Source organism: Chenopodium album, chromosome 6 (genome assembly GCF_948465745.1).
Source record: "Chenopodium album chromosome 6, dcCheAlbu1.1, whole genome shotgun sequence".
Classification (NCBI taxonomy): Eukaryota; Viridiplantae; Streptophyta; class Magnoliopsida; order Caryophyllales; family Amaranthaceae; genus Chenopodium; species Chenopodium album.
This window is the reverse complement of record NC_137839.1, coordinates 75,314,063-75,336,707: the sequence shown is the minus strand read 5'-3', so window position 1 is coordinate 75,336,707 and position 22,645 is coordinate 75,314,063. Positions and strand designations below refer to the sequence as shown.

At 32.9% G+C, this 22,645-nt stretch overlaps 4 protein-coding genes across 4 annotated transcripts; all 4 read left to right on the top strand.

Moving 5' to 3' along the window:
• Positions 1–5,079: 5,079 nt before the first annotated feature.
• LOC145635313 (equilibrative nucleotide transporter 3-like) lies at positions 5,080–8,118 on the top strand. The gene is made up of 10 exons (XM_081686593.1): positions 5,080–5,224; positions 5,512–5,569; positions 5,694–5,798; positions 6,012–6,167; positions 6,268–6,411; positions 6,520–6,625; positions 6,905–7,065; positions 7,154–7,314; positions 7,402–7,660; positions 7,773–8,118. The coding sequence occupies exons 2-10, from the start codon at positions 5,525–5,527 to the stop codon at positions 7,881–7,883; spliced, it is 1,248 nt and encodes a 415-aa protein (XP_081542719.1). The 5' UTR covers positions 5,080–5,224; positions 5,512–5,524; the 3' UTR covers positions 7,884–8,118.
• Positions 8,119–10,155: 2,037 nt separating this feature from the next.
• Positions 10,156–13,311, top strand: LOC145637253 (equilibrative nucleotide transporter 3-like). The gene is made up of 9 exons (XM_081688725.1): positions 10,156–10,206; positions 10,337–10,441; positions 11,422–11,577; positions 11,710–11,853; positions 11,956–12,061; positions 12,227–12,387; positions 12,492–12,652; positions 12,846–13,104; positions 13,201–13,311. The coding sequence occupies exons 1-9, from the start codon at positions 10,156–10,158 to the stop codon at positions 13,309–13,311; spliced, it is 1,254 nt and encodes a 417-aa protein (XP_081544851.1).
• Positions 13,312–14,797: 1,486 nt separating this feature from the next.
• Positions 14,798–17,030, top strand: LOC145637252 (equilibrative nucleotide transporter 3-like). Its single transcript, XM_081688724.1, has 9 exons — positions 14,798–14,845; positions 14,990–15,094; positions 15,235–15,390; positions 15,487–15,630; positions 15,720–15,825; positions 16,027–16,187; positions 16,293–16,456; positions 16,557–16,815; positions 16,920–17,030. Exons 1-9 carry the CDS (start codon positions 14,798–14,800, stop codon positions 17,028–17,030), a joined length of 1,254 nt encoding a protein of 417 aa, XP_081544850.1.
• Positions 17,031–17,125: 95 nt separating this feature from the next.
• Positions 17,126–22,425, top strand: LOC145637250 (equilibrative nucleotide transporter 3-like). The gene is made up of 10 exons (XM_081688723.1): positions 17,126–17,255; positions 20,019–20,080; positions 20,239–20,343; positions 20,503–20,658; positions 20,754–20,897; positions 21,029–21,134; positions 21,373–21,533; positions 21,640–21,800; positions 21,942–22,200; positions 22,315–22,425. Exons 1-10 carry the CDS (start codon positions 17,126–17,128, stop codon positions 22,423–22,425), a joined length of 1,395 nt encoding a protein of 464 aa, XP_081544849.1.
• The last annotated feature ends 220 nt before the right edge of the window (positions 22,426–22,645 follow it).

Below are 22,645 nucleotides of genomic sequence, written 5' to 3'. Positions count from 1 at the left end.
GCACCGGTTCAAACCGGTGCCTTTTTTTATTTTTGGCACCGGTTCAGGCTGAACCGGTGCCTTTTCTCTTTTGGTAAAAACCCGCCCAATTCTAGACCGGTTTTGGGCACCGGTTTAGGCTGAACCGGTGCCATATGGGGGGTGCCTAATGCTTTTTTTCTACTAGTGATTTAATGGCTTCCTGGGTTAGAATCAAACAATAGCAGGTTGCTGGGAGTCGAGTATATTAGACTTTAGAAAGGCAACAACAGGACCAGAGGAGATGAGGGTGGTCTAATTCTAGTTTATATTTTCAATCAATATTTGATGTACTCGTACAAAATTACTATAGTTGATCAACATTCACACTATATATGACGAGCTTCAGAAGCAGCCTTGTAATTATCAAGCAAAAGATTATTTTCTTTATTTGATTTTTTTCAATTTTTTTTTAGTTTAAATGTTAAATAGATTATTTCTCTTCATTTAACTGAATATTGACTTGTTTATTGGCTCATAATTTAGCAAGATATATTTTAATTTCATATAACTACATAACATTTTGCATAATTGTTCTACTACTGTTATATTATTGGGCATAATTATTCCTAATATTGTTTATATCATTGAACAGGTAATGCTATTGATAATCATGGAAGGAATACGGAGTACAAGATACACTATTAATGTATGGTTGTATGGAGTATATACTTGTAAATTATTCAATAAGCTACCACTTGTAAATTCTAGTAATTAATTTGTAAATTTCAATAATTAATATATGTGGTTTGTTTAATTACCTATTCAAAATGCATTTTCAGTTTCCGCCAATTCAATAAAGCAACGAAATTCAAATTTCAAAATACGAGAATTTTTTTTTTCAAAAAAAAAAAGAAGAAAGAGACCCGTTATGTAGCATATGGGGTCTGTTTGATACCCCACCAAAATGACCTGTTATGTTCAATAACAGGTCTCTTATCCTTCTAAATAATTTTTCAAAGTACTAGTCTGACAAACCTGACTTCTTAATTAACGGGTCTGTTATGTTTTTTTAAATAGACCCCTCCAAAGAGGCAGTTTGTTTATCTGACAGACCCCTTAGCTAGAGACCCGTTGTTTGGCGGTTTGTAAAACATTTTTCAACGGGTCTCTTTGCTACTTTTTGTAGTAGTGTTTGTGATTGAATTGTGAAGCATGAATTATTTGTGATGGTTATGGATTGGAAAATTATATTTTGGGCATGTTGTGTTTGAACCACATTTTTATTTATGACATGTTAGAAGACATGATTAATTAAACTACATGTTTAATTATGTTTGGAATATTGAAAAGGAATTTTATTATGGTTCAAATAATTTTTATTGATGCCTTAAGCATGAGGAAGGAGCTATATAAGTGTCTATGTACACAAGGAATAAATTGTATGTTGGTGCCTTTGTGCACTTAAGGTGTTTTTAACACCGAGGGATAGGATTTTTGGCGCATTATGGGTTTAAGACGTCTTTGACACTGAGGTAGAATTAAAAAAAGGGTTCAACATTAAATAATATGTGGTCACTAAGTGTTCAGAATTAATTTGGTTGGTTGATTGAATAGTTATTGTTGATTGTTTTCTGATGCTTTTGAGAGTCATCACCAAGTCCAATAAAAGGTAAATAACGTAAAGTGAAAGCGATTACGCACCAAAACTCTTGGAACGTATATACCTTGAGTATGAACAATGGGGGGAGTTATGGGGTTTTATATTTAACCATAACTTCTAATGGAGTACAGGACGATGTACATTCCTTTTTATTTATTATTATGCGCAGGAATTCCGCCACCTTTGAGTGGTTTTGTCGCTGGCACAGTTAGCTCCCGTGTCAGTTAACCTCAATTTATTTGGGGGAGGTTAGGAGGAGGAAACCCGTTCGATGCGTAATCAACGCTAAATGAATTAATTAGTGTCTAGTCATTGTGTCTTGTTGATTGGTGTGTGTGCTTGTGAACATGTGCAATGAGGTAAGTGTGTGTTGATAGGTGAAAGCATGTTAGTGTGGCTAATTTACGCTTATGTACTCAGCTTTGCTGATTGTGTGTGTTTGTGTATTTGGCCATGTCTTTACCTTGGCCCTATGATGACCCATTTCTAATGGAGAGTAGTGGAAACAAGTAGAGATAAACTTTTCAGGTATTGAAGCATGATCATGATGGGGCATGAGAGAAGAGTGAATCTTACTAGTTTTCATTAGGTTACAAGGTGTTTTATGCTTTATTTATTTATGACATATTTTATGTGGACTAACACAAAGGTTTGGTTTTGGAACGGTTTTTGAATAAGGGCCTTTAATGGTTCCAAGTTGTAGTTTGATTTTATTTGATTTTGTTCGTTTGGTTTTAAACTTTATTTTCGTTTGGTTGACTTTTGAGTTGACTTGTTAAACGGTTTTTAATTTTGAGTCTTCCGCTGTGTATCTTTGATAATTGCCTTAGCCGTTTTCACGGTGGCGGTAATGTCTTAGTTATTCCTAAATCGTATTTTAAAGAGTAGAATGGGTATTTAAAGGAAAGGAATTTCTAGGGTGTTACAGTATGACTTATTAGCAAAAATTATAAATAAATGGTTTTCGAATAATAAAAAAATAAAATAAAAAAGAGATGCTTGCCTAAATAAGATGACTTTGAAGTAATGAATACTCTCATAATAGAGGTCTAGCTTTGCACCAAAAAAATAAAAATAATAGAGGTCTAGCTAGTTAGCATTCACACGAAATGGTATCTTCTTTTTTGTTATAGGGAACAAAAATACAACAAATGGTAATGGTAATACTAGTATTTTTTGTTGTTATTTTTGGGTATATGGACTGTGGAGACAATGGAGTCACATAGAGCAATGGTATGACCATAATTTGAATTTATTTTTTTACTAGTTAAAGTCCCGTGCAATGCACGGATTTTAATAACTTATATAGTAAATTACTACATGAATTTAACAATTATATGCTAAAAAAAAAAAAATAGAATTACTGTAAAAATATACTTTCAAAAATATTTCGTTTGAGTGCGTATGACAAAAATATAATCGCTAAAATGAAAAGTAAATATTATAGGCTATAAATATTTTTCATAAGGAAAGATAAAGAATTGAGGGAAAATTTTTAACCAGTGAATGACATGTGTCATCACTGGTTTCGCTTTTAGTATTAAGTTATTGATTGATTGATTGATATCATCCTTAGATTATAGGAGTGCATCTAGGCGCATAGCACCTATATGTTTAGCATGCATATAGGAGGGCAGTATGGGGTTTTTATTATATTTTTTCATTTGATATTTTTCTACAGTGGTACATTTTTGTGTATTATAATGTACCATTAAGGTATAAATTGTATTAATAGTACTTTTTCTGTACTATTATACATGTGGTGATACTTTTTGTTATCTTATGTCGTTGATTATTTTCTCCTAAAATACCTACCACCTATCACTTATTAGGCTGTAGTGGTACATTTTGTCATCCTATATATTTCTAAAACACCCATTATATTACTTGATGTCCATACCAAATGCTTTCTATCTTAATAACATTATTAAGGCAAGTTTGATCCCCCGTAACATTTTCTTAATATAACAAACAACAAACAAACACATTTTTGTATCATAATATATCAAATTACCTTACTTAAGATAGATAGATGTTGTACTTTGCTTATTAGTATGAGTAGTACTATTATTTCACAACAAAGAGTATTGAAAAATCTTCTAAAGAACGTGGTAATACTATTATTATTTTTACGTATTTCACAATGAAAAATAATGTAAATTAGTCTTATAATAAAAGTCCAAGTGGCTTAGGCGTTTATACTACGTAGTCCAATCCCCCTTCTAATGATTATTCTTATTTAATCAGCAAATTATTTTTGTCAAATCTATCAATTGGTCATATGTTCACATTATTTTAGCTTCAATCTCTTACTTGTCAACTTGCTGTTACTCCATACCCAATTAGTCCATTACTCAATGCGGCTATATATGCCCAATATTATAATCGTAAGGTTGGCGCATTTAATGATTTCCTTGATATTTACAGTCTTATTCTAATCACGTTCTCACCAATTTTATACTGGTATTGTAAGTTCTTGCATATGACCTGCGTTTTTTATTAGTTACAATGAAGTACGGAGTAATTTTATGTTGGAGTAAATAACAATACTCTTTTAATATTAAAACTAATAAGAAATTGAGACCTTATAAATAATTATATTGGATCTAAATATAAAATACCTGATTTAAAACTCGAATTTACTTAAAATAATGGTTAAAGATACTTTGTATAAGATATAATCAATATCCTTACACTAAGGGCCTATTCACATTTACTGAATTGAGTTGAACTGAACTGATTGGAGCTGAACTGAACTAAACTGAACTGAGCTGAAATGAATATTTTATGAGAGAGAGAAATTAAGATCTGAACTGAATTGAACTATTTGGAGCTGAACTGAAATGAAATGATTTTAAGTAAATGTGAACATGCCCTAATTGTATTACACATTTAGAAAATATTATCTTAATCGTTAGGTGTTACTATGTTTTTTCTTATGAGAGAGTAACTTGGATTACTTAGGTTATTGATTATATCTTCTAATCCTTTATACAAACTACTTCATAAACTTGTTAATTTGTTCAATTATATAAATATAAGATACGGAGTATTAACATCAATGTCGACCTGACCCAAATAAATTAATACGTATACGTATATATTCAATACTCAACCAAAACCAAAATCAATCAAATATCCAAACGAGTCTTACTTCAATGACCCAACCCAAAATTATCCCATCAAACCATCCGATTTAATTTTCACCTCGAAGAATTTGTATGCATGAATTTTTTTTTTTTCCGGCTTGGTAAAATAATTTTTAGCAAACACAACTTTGATTTCATTTTCAATAATCTTTCATCAATGATATTTCAAGCTGTAATTTGTTTATTACTCCAAAAAACCAGCTAATACTATTTCTATAAAAGTCCTCCTTAATACTCCTATAACACTATTTAGAAGATACATTGATTCATTACAATTTACAAATTACAAACACCTATAATTGTCATGAGAATATGAATGCTCAATTATTCTACGTATCTTCCATTGAATTTACCATTTTTATGAGATTCCTTTCAATATTAATGTAGCATATCTCTCTCTTTTTAAATCATTTTATTCTTACACACCTTCGCCCAATCCAGTGCCAAGAGCAGAGTAATCTTCTCTTCCTCTTTCATTCATTCATTTGACTTATTTTTTGTCATTTCTTTTCTGCAACTTTAATTACGAACCAAATCTTAAAAAAAGAATTCATCTTTTTTATTTGATTTGATGGGGTTTACTTTAGCAAGTATCTTTGACATTATTCCCCTCATTTTTGGGATCAGATTTAAGCTACTTAATATTATAATAATCATAATATAAAATGTTTGCTTATATATAATTCATGCTCATACATATATACTGGTTTATTTCACACAGTCTTTTTAATTTTGTGACAGGTGAATTGAAGAAATGGGTGTTACTACTGAAGAAATTAGCACTCCTGAAAGGTTGCAGGTAAGGTGTTCTTAAATAATGTCTTGATAAATTATTAATGTCAATTTGAATTTATTTCATGATTTCAGTAAAATTTAAGGATACCCTTTTGCTGGATTTGATTGTTTTTGTGTTGGGTAATCAGGGAAAAAGGAATGCTGTGATAGTTTGCTGGTTACTTGGATTAGGGTCACTCTTATCATGGAACAGTATGCTGACCATTGGAGATTATTATTACAAAGTTTTTCCAGTATGAACTTTCTTCCTTTTTTTGATTCTATTTTAAGCATGATAATGTAATTCTTGATTTTGTTGTATTAAAGTTTACATGAAAGTATGGAGCTAATTAAAGATTTAGTTTCTTGGTACATTATTGCAATGTTGGTTACATTTTGTGAAGGTTGTTATTGTTTTTGTTGTTGTTGTTGTTGTTGATTTTGGCTTCTCTTATTTTCTTATGAAGAATTATCATCCTTCAAGGGTACTCACACTTGTGTATCAACCATTTGCTGTGGGAACTATGGCAATACTCGCGTACAATGAATCGCGACTTGATACTAGAAAGAGGAACCTTGCTGGATTGGTTCTGTTCTTCATTAGTACTCTGGGTTGTCTATTGGTATGTCACTTTAAATAGTTTGCTGGAATATAATAAATTTACATGTTTATAGGTCTCTCAGTTGGAATTATAGTAATATTGTGTTGTTTGATCATGACAGTTAGATGTAGGAACATCTGGAAGAGGAGGAGTTGGGCCTTATGTAGGTTTATGCTTACTTGTTGGCGCGTTTGGAGTTGCAGATGCACATGTTCAAGGTGGAATGTGCGGGGACTTGGCTTTTATGCCGCCTCAATTTATTCAAGTATGTGTTGTGGTTATCCATCCTTTCTTTGCACTTTCACAAAAAAATTCATTTGTTGTTTTGTTATTGTTTAACAAGTCTTACTAATACTGTGATTCTGATCTGCAGTCATTCTTTGCTGGTTTGGCTGCTTCTGGTGTTATAACCTCTGGTTTAAGGCTAGTGACGAAAGCAGCATTTGATAAATCTAATGATGGCCTACGCAAGGGTGCTTGTGAGTTTATTACTCGCTCTATTATAATCGTTTAAGTTTATGCAGATGTACATTAGACTATTAGACTTGTTGAAATTGCATTGGAAATTTAAATGTCATATATTGAGCAGATTGAAATGTTGAAAGTGGTCAAATATTACTACTCCGTAGTATCTAATAGAGCCATGGAGGGTGTAATTATTGTAAATGATTGTATTTACGAATCTCACTTATATAGCCATACAGGGGTACCATTGTCTTGACTTAGTAACTGATGTATCATACCCTTGCCTTTTGCAGTATTGTTTTTGTCTATCACCGTAGGAGTTGAGTTTTTGTGCATTTTCCTGTACGCGTTTTACTTCCCAAAGTTGCCTATTGTCAAGTACTTTCGTGCAAAGGCAGCTTCAGAAGGGTCTAAAACAGTTACATCTGACCTTGCTGCTGGTGGTATCAACCAGGCAAGCTACACTTGTTTATTTTACTGCATTATTAAGTTCTGCTGTACATTTATGCAGCATTTCATGATGACTACTTGAATCTTTGCAGATTGAGGGTAGTGCAAAAGTTGAAGATCGTTTTACACTCAAACAATTGATATATCAAAATTGGGATTACTTTTTGGGTTTATACCTGATATATGTGCTGACATTGTCAATATTCCCTGGTTTTCTATATGAAAATACAGGAACTCACAGATTAGGGGACTGGTATGTCTCTGAATCTTCTATTTAATCTATTTTTAAGAAACAATAAAAACCTTATATATGCTGATTAAATTGAATTTGGTTTCGAAGGTATGCTGTTGTGTTGATTGCTATGTACAATGTTTTGGATCTAATAGGAAGATACACTCCCCTAATAAAGTTCATAAAATTGGAGTCTCGAAAAGGCTTATTGACTGCAATAGTAGCTCGTTTCCTCTTTGTCCCCGCGTTTTACTTCACAGCTAAGTATGGTGATGAAGGATGGATGATAATGCTCACATCCCTATTGGGATTCACCAATGGCCATCTCACAGTTTGTGTGACGACAGTCGCGCCCAAGGGTTACAAGGTTCGTTATATGGTGTGAAGTGCTGATCAGTCCTGTAGTTTAGTGCTGGTTGATATCTTTTATGGATTTTTCTAAAGCAAATTTTAAATAGTTTTGGTTTTAATTATTGCAGGGACCAGAGCAAAACGCGATGGGAAATTTGCTTGTTTTATTCCTGTTAGCAGGTATATTTACCGGTGTTTGCCTTGATTGGCTGTGGATCATAGGCAACGGATCGTTCTAGTAGAGATAAAATACAAGACATGGTGAGCCACACTTTATAAATAGCTTTGCTAGTTTCTTTAATCTTTAAGGGATATACAAACAATATTCCACATTATTTCTTATCGCCTTGAAACTCTAGGTCTTGATACTAAGGTGAGCTGATAGATTGAACAATACAATTCACTAGAAGCAGGGGAAGTTGTGCATAGTTTGATTATTATTTTGATACTTGGAAAGAAATGTCTCTGTTATCAATTGTATACAAGTGTTTCTTTTTCAGTTATCCTTGTTGAGAATTTCTTCTTCTGGTTTGAGACTGAATTCACCAGTCTAGAATTGAACCTGCTATCTAATCACAACAGACTAAGCTGCAAACCCGATATATTTAAATTTCCATGGCTTTGTAGCAATGATCAACTAGTATATAAGAAACAACAGTTGACGAATATGGCAATTAGCCAATTATCACTCATTGCAAATCATAAAAAAATCGTTCAGATAGCTAACATGCTAACAACAGCCTATAAATTAAACAAGAAACAACAGTTGACGAATATGGCAATTATCACTCATTGCAAACAATAGGAAAAAAAAAAAAAAAGTGTTCAATTGGCTAACAAGCCTAACATGCTAACAAGAACCTAAACACGTTTATCTTTAAAATAAAGCAGACAATACCGAACAAGAAACAGGGAAGAAGGAATAATCAATTGCATATCATTAATATTTAAAGGCAAGTCAAAGTGAAGAAATGAAATTTAGATGAAAAGAAGATTGATTTCATACTTTCATGAAAATTTTATTCATCAAAAGCACCTGAATTTATAGAGGAGCTCAACTACATGTGTCGCGCTTTCCTCCTCCGATGTTTCCACCCGCTTGCTGCATCATAACATCTTAAATTTCACATACACATAAACAAAATCAACGCACAGTCCAAGCTGCCTAAGTCTAATACACAACTGCTCATTTTTAGCTCAATTTACGACTAGGACTTGGGATTATGAGCCACGAGTCGAGAGGATGAATGACTTTCGAGCAACACCACCGAACCAAGCCTCCCACTAGCTGGCTTACTTGCATATTGTAAGGCAGCAGCCGTGCCTAGGATTTATTTATTATTATTTTTTTTTTTTTGGTGTTCCACCTAATTCACCATTTGGTCTACTTCGGATTTGGAGACCCTGGGTAATTTGGTTCCAATCCCCTTCCAATTATTATTGCGGGGGATCGAACACGGGTCCTTCCTACCAAGTGTAGTCCCAATCACCACTACACCAACAACCAATTGGTCGTTCCTAGGATATTTAAGATCATCAATCAAATATTTAATCAGACAAAAGTCAACTTAAACAAATCAACGAGGTTAAGAGACAGGCTTTGGGCTCTCTATTTTGTTGGACTGTACGATGTGGTGGGCTTGAAAGTTGGGCCGTTTGGCATTTGGACAACACTAGAAATAATTTGATTGGTACTCTGGGTTGTAATCTTCAATGTCATTCATTTAAATTTTCCCTTTTTATTTTTGAGGCAATTCATAGCCCCTTTTAGACTTTGCTCTCATCATATTATTTTCATTATTTATACTCCGTATAAGCAATAAGGCAATATCTTTTTACTCTTGGAAAACTTTCTGTTTGTATAATGAATTTTGGACAGAATTTCCATAAAAAAAAGTTGTTATTCTAAGTACCTAAAAACATCAAGTTTGAATGATCGTTTAGTAACGTAAGATTTCTTTTTCATCATAAAACCAATTGACAATAAAAGAAAGAAAGAAATGATAAGGCATAACTCTTTACTCAATCTTTTAATGTAGAACACCTAACATTAATGTCACTACCCTTTGTAACTCACTAAGGGCCAAGTTCTAATTGACTAAACTGAGCTGAACTAAACTGAACTGAACTAAACTAAACTAAACTGAATATTTTACGAGAGAAGGAAATTAACCTGAACTGAACTGAACTAAACAAAGTTGAGCTAAATTGAACTGAGCTAAACTGAAAATAATATGAAGAGGACAGGCCCTAACTCTATGCACAATATTATCTATTGTTAATAAAATACTCCAAAGGCCCTGCATGCAATGCAATATGGCATTCATGCAATTAAGTTGCCATATGTAATAAGATGCATGTTTAGTGGGTGGGCACTAGTAATTAATGAGGAGTACAACTTACAAGTCTTTAATCTACTCGTATAAAAATAAGTCATATATTCATGTACACAAATGATACAATGGTTTAAAAATTTCAATCAGAATTGTCATATGATTTTGTGAATTAATCATGGGATTTGACTCTTTTGAGGTTGAAAATGGCGCTCCTGAGAAATTGCAGGTAATTAATCAATAAAGTGTTTGAATTAAAGTTTCAATGATTTTATTTCTAATTTTCAGTAAATTCAAAGAAACTATATATTATGATGGATAAGATTTTTAATTTTTTGTTTTTCCTGGTGATTAATCAGGGAAAGAGGAATGCTGTGATAGTGTGCTGGTTTCTTGGATTGGGGTCACTCCTTGCATGGAACAGTATGGCCACCATTAATGACTACTATTACAAAGTTTTCCCTGTATGAATCTCTTCTTTTTTGTCCCTTTATGTATTTAATTACTTTTGGGCTGCCTCAGAGCAACCCGACAAATTAAAATATGACAGGATTATTCGATCTCAAGTTTTGTGTATGTGTCTTATGTTAAAGGATTAACTCAACGAAAAGCTTAAACTGATCATTCCTCCTTAGTTAGTTGAACCACTTTTCTTACAAAGTCATCCATTTTGAGTGAGCTAGTTCATTTTCTGTTTGTGTTTGCATCCAACCGCCAGTAATTCCTCCCCCTTTTGACCTATTTATTGAATTAAAAGTATGATATGAAACTATCTACTACATGCGTTATTTATATATTATGTGCAGCAAAGAAATATTTTATGTCTCACAAATAATACTCCTTTGTTGCACATAATAATTAGCGGAGGTAGTATATAAAATCTATTCAAAAAATGGGTTAATAGACTCTATTTAACTATTTGAAAAAAACACTTGTTACAAACAATTAAAAGAAAAGGTTAAAAAAAAAGGGGTTTATTTGAATTACTTGGGAAAAACAATATATATACAACCAGTAATCCATAAATTAAGTACACCTAATTATATGTGTGAATGTATACACATGCAACATACATAACAAAAGTAGTGTATGTATATAAATGTTTTTAGTTTTATTGATTTAGTGCAGTAAAATTATAGTAATGTAGATGAATGTTCTTTATTGCAATGTTAGTTCATTCTAAAGAAAAGTAGTGTATGTATATAAATGTTTTTAGTTGAGAGTAAGGAATAGTTCAAGTGGTTAGAGCAACCTTCCCGATCCCAGGAGATCCTGAGATCGATTCTCACCCCCGCCCTTGCGGCTCTCTAAACACCAAATAAATAAATAAATGTTTTTAGTTGTTTATTGCAATGTTGGTTCATTCTAAAGAAAAATAATTTTTTCCAAGCTAAGATTGCAAATTTTTATTTTTAACGTTGGTTTTCCTTGTTTTGTTATGAAGAATTATCATCCTTCAAGAGTACTTACACTAGTATATCAACCATGTGCTCTTGGAACAATAGCGATTCTTGCGTACAACGAATCGCTGATTGATACTAGAAAAAGAATCATAACCGGATACAGTATATACTTCATTAGTACCCTGGGTTGTCTATTGGTATGTCAACTTGCATTGTGTAATTCCAAATACTTAAATTGAAGTAGTTTTTGTAACAGAATCGTAGTTTCATAGGTCTCAATTGGAATTTCAGTGAATTTTATCCCTTTACTTGTTTGATCATGATGACAGTTAGATGTAGGAGCATCTGGAAGAGGAGGGGTTGGGCCTTATGTAGTTCTATGCTTACTCGTTGGCGCCTTTGGAGTGGCCGATGCCCATGTCCAAGGTGGTATGTGTGGAGACTTAGCTTTTATGCCGCCTCAACTTATACAAGTATGTGTTGTACTATTCTTTTTACTTTCACAAAAAATTGTGTTCGTTCTGTGGTTTTTGAATAATTAGCATAACAATTAATCCTGTGATTCTGTTCTGTAGTCATTTTTCGCGGGTTTGGCTGCTTCTGGTGCTCTAACCTCTGGATTGAGGCTAGTGACGAAAGCAGCATTTGATAAATCTCATGATGGTTTACGCAAGGGTGCTTGTGAGTTTACATTATAATTGCTTAACACTATATGCACAAGTATTTTAGTCTTGTTGGTAAGATGGTAACCACTAAAAATTTAAAATTGACATAAGATTATATATATGCACATGTATTCAGACTTTTGACTTGGTAACTGATGCTTAATACTCTTGACTTTTGCAGTACTATTTTTGGCAATTGCTATAGGAATTGAATTTATGTGCATTTTTTTGTATGCATTTTACTTCCCTAAGTTGCCCATTGTCAAGTACTTTCGTGCAAAGGCGGCCTCAGAAGGATCTAAAACGGTTAAAGCTGACCTTGCTGCTGCTGGTATCAGTCAGGCAAGCTTCACAAGTTTATCTTAGTAGCCTTAATGATTTTAATGAGTACCATTTGAATATTTAAGCAACAATAATTACGACGATTGATTCTTGAAATTGTACAGGTTCAGGATGATATGAAAGTAGAAGATCGTTTGACACTAAAGCAATTACTATGTCGAAATTGGGATTATTGTCTGGGTTTATACCTTGTCTATGTGCTGACACTGTCAATTTTCCCTGGTTTTCTGTATGAAGATACAGGAACTCACAGATTAGGTGCATGGTAAATCTCGTAATTAATTAATTAATGTATTAGTCTAGTCTATTATGTATTAATAGTCTAGTCTAGCCAATTTCAAAGGTTCTTTACATTTACTACTCCGTATTTGCACACATATTAATGCAATTGAGAAAAAAATTTGTGGGCGTGTGTATAGTAACATAGTGTAATAAAATTGGTAATTTTTTTTTTGCAGGTATGCTATTGTGTTGGTTGCTATGTACAATGTTTTCGATCTAGTAGGAAGATACGCTCCCTTGATAAATTGCTTGAACTTGGAGTCTCGAAAGGGCCTAATGATGGTGATATTAGCTCGTTTCCTCTTTGTACCGGCATTTTACTTCACTTCAAAATATGCAGATGAAGGATGGATGCTCATGCTAACATCCTTATTGGGATTAACAAATGGCCATCTCACAGTTTGTGTGATGACTGCTGCACCTAAAGGTTACAAGGTTTGTCTTACAAAACTCAATTGATCGATAACATTGTACATTGTTGTTTCGTAATGTTTTCATGTGTTTTTTTTTTCCCTGTAAATTGATGTATAGGGACCAGAACAAAACGCATTGGGGAATTTGCTAGTGTTTTTCATTCTAGGTGGCCTATTTTCCGGCGTTTGCCTTGATTGGTTGTGGCTCATAGGCCATGGAAGCTTTTGATGGAACAAAGAAGAGATATCAAAATGCAATAATTTTGAAAATATATTGTCCGTTTATATAAAGCTTATATAGTTATTTGAATATAATGGATATAACATTTATTGGTTCGCATAGTTTCTTTCCTTTTCTTTTTTAATTTATGTTGGGTGCATCCGGTTGATTATTCTAAGCAGATTTCTAGTAAATAAATCGTCATTTGTAACTTGATAAAAATAACGAATTAAAGGGAAAAAAAAGTGCTATAATTTTATCAAGACTCCAAAGAGTTGAGGAATGACTATGGGCCTGGTCACTTCAGCTTAATTTCAGTTCAACTCAGCTCAGCTCCGCTCCAATTAGTTCATTTCAGCTCAGCTCCAATCAGTTCAGCTCAGCTCCAATCAGCTCAGTTCAGCTCCTAATTTCCTTCTCTCATAAAATATTCTTTTCAGTTCAGTTCAGCTCTAATCAGTTCAGCTCAGCTCAGCTCAGCTCTAATCAGTTCAGCTCAACTCAGTTCAATAAATGTGAACAGGTCCTTTATTTGCAATATATAGCCAAGATACGAAATGAAGACGATATACGTGAACTCTAAGAGGAGTGTTATCAACTTATCACCGACCACTTGACTACATAATAACCATTAACCAAAGAGCTTTTGGCTAGTTACAAATATTGAGAGCCTGTACACGATAGGTCACTAATTCAAATCCCCTTTCCCTATTAGTAATCGCTAATTTTGGCCCAATTGCACCAAAGGAAAGAAGAAACTTACATAATTATTTTTGACTATTTATTTCATTTTTTTTTTAAAACTTCAGGCTACAGATTAACAGATGTGTATAAAAACACGTAATCTAACTGACTATGGTATATAGTACTTGTATATGATATAATTTTAGAACTCTATCATTTAAATTCTTCTATCTATATCCTTTTCATTTTTAATATTTATTTTCTAACTTTATTATATATTTTAATAAAATTCGTGATGCAAAGGTAAAACGATTGCCTTGATTTTCCCTTGTTCCCTTTAATTATCAGATAAACTCACCACACTAAAGCTCGGAGCGAAGTAAGTTTTTTCTCTCTCTCATCTGATTTTATTGTAGTATTGTTACGTTGATGGTGTAATTTAAACTATCGATATAACAAACAATTCTCGACTAATTAAATAAAGGTTCTTTGTTTTGAGTGGTGTTTGCTTCAATTCGACGATTTTTAACTTGCCCTATCTTGGTATTCTACTAATTAAATTGTTTGACAAGCATGAATGCATGACCCCGTCGCTTTTGTCTAGGAGTAACTCCTATAAATTTTGCAACATGTAAATTTGACGATTAACATTCATAATTCTAAATAAAACAATATTGTAAAAATTTGATTTCTTGAAATTATAAATTGAAAGGAATCAATCAAAGAGCACACGTCTTATATGAATATTAATTCTTTACTTATGAATCACAATAAAAATTAAATTACCGTCTTAATAGGTGGTGAGTTAGCCATGAGTACTACTGCTGATGAAAATGATGGTACTCCTACTCGATTGGAGGTAAGACATTGCTCAAATTATACGTAATTAGGCTCTTAAGCAGTAACAGATCTTAAACGAAAACAATTAATACAACATTTTCTAAGGGGCCGGACCCTTGTGAGCCTCAATGATCGTAATATGTTGTGTGTGTGTGGTGATCAGGGGAAAAGGAGCGCTGTGTTAGTATGTTGGTTGCTTGGAATGGGGTCTCTCCTTTCATGGAACACCATGCTCACCGTTGGAGATTACTATTACAAAGTATTTCCGGTACGAATTGAAGTTGCTCCCTTTTATTTTTATTACTTCATTCACAATTAAAAGTTCTCAGCCTTTGGTTTGTGTACCAATAATTTCAATTCAGAAGATTAAATTTTTGCTAATTTGGTTCGCGGTTTTTTCATGTGAAGAACTACCATCCTTCAAGGGTACTCACACTAGTATATCAACCGTTTGCTGTTGGAACAATGGCAATATTTGCGTATAATGAACAACGGATCAATACTAGAACGAGAAACATAGCTGGATACATTCTGTTCTTCATTAGTACTTTGGGATGTTTATTGGTAACTTACCTTAAACGTGTGATTTCAGATTCAGATTCCAAATTCAAAGTTCAAAGTTGGAATTTCAATTTGTGCCCTTTTGTTTGATCATGACAGTTAGATCTAGGAACATCAGGAAAAGGCGGAGTTGGACCTTATATTGGTTTATGCATACTGGTTGGTGCTTTCGGTGTTGCAGATGCTTTTGTACAAGGTGGGATGTGTGGAGACTTGGCCTTTATGATTCCTGAACTTTTACAAGTATGTAAAATGTGTCGCGGTTATTACTTAAACTCACCTATAGTATACATGTAATACTAATTAGTCCTGTGATGCATGCCTACATACAGTCTTTCTTTGCTGGTTTGGCTGCATCCGGTGCTCTAACCTCTGTTCTGAGGCTAGTTACAAAGGCAGCATTCGACAAATCTCATGATGGACTACGCAAGGGTGCTTGTAAGTATATAAGTATATTCATTCTCAATGTTAGTTTAGGATGACTTAGCTTGTTTAGTAGTCAGTACTCTTGTCATGACTTAAACTTTGTGCATTTTTTTTGTATATGAAACATACTTATATGAATTATAGGCACACTTATCGCATTTTGATTGATTTTTCTTTCCTATTGACACTTATTTGAACCTTTTATTTTTGCAGTACTATTCTTGGCAATCTCCACAGGAATAGAATTTTTATGCATTTTCTTGTATGCATATTATTTCCCTAAGTTGCCAATTGTCAAGTATTTCCGGTCCAAGGCAGCTTCGGAAGGATCTAAAACTGTTACAGCTGACCTTGCTGCTGCCGGTATCAATCAAGTAATAATGAGATACAGCATCAGTTCATTTCACTTTCATTTTTCAGTTTCAGTTGTGAATTATTTAACCAACTTTTTCATGAGATTGCATCTTCAAACATTGCAGGTTGAGGATGATGGTGCCAAAGTAGTGGATCGTTTCACCCTGAAACAATTACTATGTCAAAATTGGGATTATTGTTTGGGGTTATACCTTATCTATGTGCTGACACTGTCAATTTTCCCGGGTTTTTTGTATGAAGATACAGGACATCACACATTAGGCGCATGGTATAGCTCTTACTTAATAAGTATAGTATATGGTCTATTATCAAAAGTAAACTTGGAACATAAAAGCTGATAAAATCTGTGACCTTCTTTTAATTTGTAGGTATTCCATTGTGTTGATTGCCATGTACAATGTTTTGGACCTAGTTGGAAGATACACTCCCTTGATAAAGTGCTTAAACTTGGAGTCTCGAAAGGGCCTAATGATCGCGATACTAGCTCGTTTCCTCTTTGTCCCTGCATTTTACTTCACTGCAAAATATGCAAATGAAGGATGGATGATCATGCTCACATCGTTATTGGGATTCACCAATGGCCATCTCACGGTTTGTGTGATGACTGCGGCGCCTAAAGGTTACAAGGTTTGTACTTTGACAAACTCATTTGTTGATTATATTTTGATAGCATTGTATATAGTGTGGCTAAATGTGTCTACAATTAAATTTTGGTGTAAATTGATGTGTAGGGACCAGAGCAAAACGCATTGGGAAATTTGTTGGTCTTATCTCTTCTAGGTGGTATATTTTCCGGCGTTTGCCTTGATTGGTTGTGGCTCATAGGCAATGGGAGCTTTTGATCCATTTTGTTGGTTGCAATGTACTATGTTTCGACCTAATTGGAAGATACACTCCCTTGATAAATTGCTTAAACTTGGAGTCTCGAAAGGGCCTAATGATCGCGATACTAGCTCGTTTCCTCTTTGCCAAGTATGCCGATGAAGTATGGATGCTCATGCTAACATCCTTATTGGGATTAACCAATGGCCATCTCACAGTTTGTGTGATGACTGCTGCACTTAAATGTTACAAGGTCTGTCAAGATTTACATTAATACATTATAAATTGATGTATAATTGTATAGGGACCAGAACAAAGCACATTATTGGGGAATTTGCTTGTGTTTTTCATTGGCCTATTTTCCGGCCTTTAATTTGCCTTGATTGGTTGTGGCTCATAGGCCACGGAAGCAGAGAAATCAAAATCAAAATCAAAATGCAATGAATTGAAATAAAATATTATTGAATATATACTGTCCGTTTATTTAAAGCTTATATACGGAGTATTTATTATATGAATTTATGGATATAATAACATTTGATTTCTTTCTTTTTTTTCAAAAAAAAAAATAATAATAATAATAATAATAAATAAATTATTTTGGGTGTATATAGTTGATTCTTAGCAGATTTCTAGTAAATCAAATCATCATTCATAACTTGATAATAGTAACATAAACAAATTCACTACTCTTATATACGGACTTTAATAATTATACACACTTTTTCCATGTAACAGATTTAAGGGAAAAAAGTGGAGTATAATTTTATCAAGACCCCAACAAGCTGAGGAATGACTTCATATTTGCAATGAAGACAATATACGTGAACTCTATAAGAGGAGTGTTATCAACTTATCACCGACCACTTAACTACATACTTCCTCCGTTCTATTAATATTGCAACAATGGACTTTTTGCACTATTCATCACTCTTGTTTGACCATATAATACGAGTTATACGTTAAACAAAATATAGTCAAATGAGATCTTATTGGATTCGTCTCATATAATACTTTCACAATATCAACTTTTTGTAATTTTAACTCTTACACAATTATAGATATTTAGCATATAAAATGTGTTTTGGGATGCGTAATTTCCTCCTTGTTGCAATATTAACAGAATGGAGGAAGTATATAATTACCAAAGTGGTTTTGGCTAGTGGCAAACATTGAGAACCCATACACGATAGGTCACTAATTAAAATCCCCTTTTATCTAGTAATTTAACTAGTTTAGGCCCCGTGCCATGCACAGTAAGGGCATGTTCATATTTACTGAACTGAACTGATTGGAGCTGACCTGAACTGATTTATGAAAGAGGGAAATTAAAAGCTGAGCTGATTGGAGCTTAACTGAACTACGGAGTATTACTTTTTTTTGGCAAAATATAATATTACTCTGTTTATCAAATAAGTGTTGAAATAATATTTTAGGTAAATCTGTATGGAAATTTTTGAACACCAAATTAAAAGAATTATTTTTGTTATAAAGATAATATAAAAAATTTGGAATAATATTATTATACTAGTTGATGTCACCATGGAAAAAAAACTTAGAGGAAAAAACAGTGCCAAATTATGAGACGTTTAATTTCTAGAGTCGATTTCTTCCTTCCTAATGTCTGTTTTAATATTACGTTATAGATTTTTTTTTTTTTTTTTTTTTTTTTTTTTTTTTTTTTTTGTAAACAATTTTTACGTCATAGATTGAATAGTTTAGATATAGAATAATAAAATATACAATAAAAGATATGGAAAATATTAAAATCACAAATAAAATGATTTGACAAATATTATATATGTAAAGAATATTTACAATAAAAAGTATAAAAAAAAAGGGAAAAAATAGTTTTGGAGGGAGAAAACAGCACCAGGAAGTAATCTTACGAAAGTTGAAATTCAGAATTAAACGAAAATCAATGGAATTAAGGTTTGAGAATTAAACTTTAAGTTTTTTTTTAAGTAATCAATCAGATATTATTACTAATTTTTTCAAACAGAACTAATTTTTATTTTTTGTATACAAATACATCATTCTACTCTATTAATTATAAAGTCAACTTTATGAATGGTCAAGATTTAGTACTAAATTTTAAGGGTTCAGATTGAAATTATAACAATGGCTACAATATTATTGTAGTCATTGCAAAATTGTCCACTAGATTAAAGTTATTGATATTTCGGCCCAATTGCACTAAAGAAAACTACATAATTACTGTTTTAGTTTTGACTAATTATTTTCATTATTTTAATTTTATTTTTTTAACTTCGGGCTATAGATGTGTAAAGAAACACATAAGCTAACTATCTCGCACATTGTATATGATACTCCGTATAATTTTAGAATTCTATGATTCTATCTTATTAGAAACCTAATTGAAATTAAATTCTTCTATCTATTCTTTTTATATTTAAATATTTATTTTCTAACTTTTTTTTTTTCTTAAAAAAATCCGTTATGCAAAGGTAACACGTACGATTGCCTTGATTTTCTCTTGTTCCCTTTGATCATCACATAAATTCGCCACACTAGAGCTCAGAGCAAAGTAAGTTTTTCGATCTTTCATCTGATTTTATTTAAATTGCTCCCTTTTTTATTGTAGTATGGAGTATTGTACATCCCTTGTTCCAAGCCCATTGTCACGTTAATTGTGTAATTTACGCTACTGATAAACCAAACAAATCTTCACAAATTATATTTGTCGGGTGTTGTTTGCTTCAATTTACTTATTAAATTGTTTGACATGCATGAATGCATGACTCCATCCCTCTTACTAGGAGTAACTCCTATGAATTTTGCAGCATGTAGAAATTGCGTTCATTAACATGTAAATTTGATCATTAATATCCTTAATTCTAAATAAAATAGTAATGTAAAAAACTTGATGTATTAAAAATATAAATTGAAAGGAATCTAATAATACAATCAAAGAATAATGTGTGACAGTAGAAATATGGTTAACATATAAATTGCCACCTTAATTTTGTGATGGGATATATATATAGGTGGTGAACTAGCCATGAGTACTACTGCTGATGGAAATGATGGTACCCCTACTCGATTGGAGGTAAGAAATTGCTCAAATTTTATGTAAGCTCTCTTTAAGCAGTAGCGGATCTTGAACAAAAACAATTATTACTTTACTTAATATACTCTGTACAACATATTTAAAGGGGTCGGACCCTTATGAGCCTCAATAAAGAATTGATTGTGTTTGGTGATCAGGGAAAATGGAGCGCTGTGTTAGTATGTTGGTTACTTGGAATGGGGACTCTCCTTTCATGGAACACCATGCTCACCGTTGGAGATTACTATTACCAAGTTTTTCCGGTATGAATTTGGTTGGTTTGTGTACCAATAATATAATTTCATATATATACTTATCTTTCCCCTGTTTTATTTAATCAATCTGTTAGAACTTAACTGCCTTCAGAAAATTATAACAGTATATATTTTAGCTAATTTGGTTGGCGGCTTTTTCATGTGAAGAACTACCATCCTTCAAGGGTACTTACACTAATATATCAACCGTTTGCTGTTGGAACAATGGCAATATTGGCGTATAATGAACATCGGATCAATACTAGAACGAGAAACATAGCTGGATACATTCTGTTCTTCATTAGTATTCTGGGATGTTTATTGGTAACTTACCTTACACGTGTGATTTCAGATTCTGAATTTAATTCAAAGTTGGATTTTTTGTGAATATATCGATCCCTTTTGTATGATCATAACAGTTAGATCTTGGAACATCTGGAAAAGGCGGAGTTGGTCCTTATATTGGTCTGTGCATACTGGTTGGTGCTTTCGGTGTTGCAGATGCTTGTGTCCAAGGTGGGATGTGTGGAGACTTGGCTTTTATGGTGCCTGAACTTTTACAAGTATGTAAAATGTGTCGCGGTTATTACTTAAACTCACCTATAGTATGGATCTTTTAATGTTACACAATATAAGTATTCATGTAATAGTGTCATACTAATCCTGTGATGCATGCCTTGATGCCTAAATACAGTCTTTCTTTGCTGGTTTGGCTGCATCCGGTGCTCTGACCTCTGTTCTGAGGCTAGTTACAAAGGCAGCATTCGACAAATCTCATGATGGACTACGCAAGGGTGCTTGTAAGTATCTTAATTCTTCATGTATAGGACCACTTGTTTTAGTACTCTTTTCTTGACTAAAACTCGTGCATTTTTTATCTGAAAAATACTTATACAAATTAGGGAAATTACTTGTTTCTCAATTCTCATATTTCTCAATTCTCATATTGAGAAATGAAATTTGTTTCTCATGAGGGCATTTTTGTGAATAAATTGGCACTTATCACGTCTTGATTGTTTAGTAAATCTATTTTTGCAGTACTATTCTTGGCAATCTCCACAGGAATAGAATTTTTATGCATTTTCTTGTATGCATACTACTTCCCTAAGTTGCCAATTGTCAAGTATTTCCGGTCCAAGGCAGCTTCGGAAGGATCTAAAACTGTTACAGCTGACCTTGCTGCTGCCGGTATCAATCAAGTAATAAATAAGATACAACATCAGTTCATTTCACTTTCATTTTTCAGTATTAGTTGTGAATTATTTAAGCAACTTTTTTATGAGATTACCTCTTAAAACATTGCAGGTTGATGATGGTGCGAAAGTTGTGGATCGTTTCACACTGAAACAATTGCTACGTCAAAATTGGGATTATTTTTTGGGTTTATACCTTATCTATGCGCTCACACTGTCAATTTTCCCGGGTTTTTTGTATGAAGATACAGGAAATCACACATTAGGTGCATGGTATAGCTCTTAATTATTTAGGTAGCATAGCATGTCAATTATATTCTTAAGTTTATTACTATTATATTATATCAAGACTTCGATCAAGAGATATATATATTACAAGTATAAGTTTATAATATCATTTTTTTTAATTTGTAGGTATTCCATTGTGTTGATTGCCATGTACAATGTTTTGGACCTAGTTGGAAGATACACTCCCTTGATAAAGTGCTTAAACTTGGAGTCTCGAAAGGGCCTAATGATCGCGATACTAGCTCGTTTCCTCTTTGTCCCTGCATTTTACTTCACCGCAAAATATGCAAATGAAGGATGGATGATCATGCTCACATCGTTATTGGGATTTACGAATGGCCATCTCACGGTTTGTGTGATGACTGCAACACCTAAAGGTTACAAGGTTTGTACTTTGACAAACTCATTGGTTGATCATATTTTGATAGCTAGCATTGTTCTAATATAGTATGGCTAAATGTATCTACAATTTGAAATTTTGGTGTAAATTGATATGTAGGGACCGGAGCAAAACGCATTGGGAAATTTGTTGGTCTTATTTCTTTTAGGTGGTATATTTTCCGGCGCTTGCCTTGATTGGTTGTGGCTCATTGGCAACGGAAGCTTTTAATGGAGAAGAGAATACATTGCGGAAAACATATATAGAAAGCTAGCAAAGTAATAATGTGTGACAAATTACAAGTTTGTTTAAAACTTATCTGATTTTGTAGAAGTGTAGTTACATCTTATTTAATATTTATAGAATTTTAACATGTTTAATATATGACCAATAATTTAGCAGAAAAAATTGAAGGATTAGAATTATTATTATTATTATTATTATTATTAAT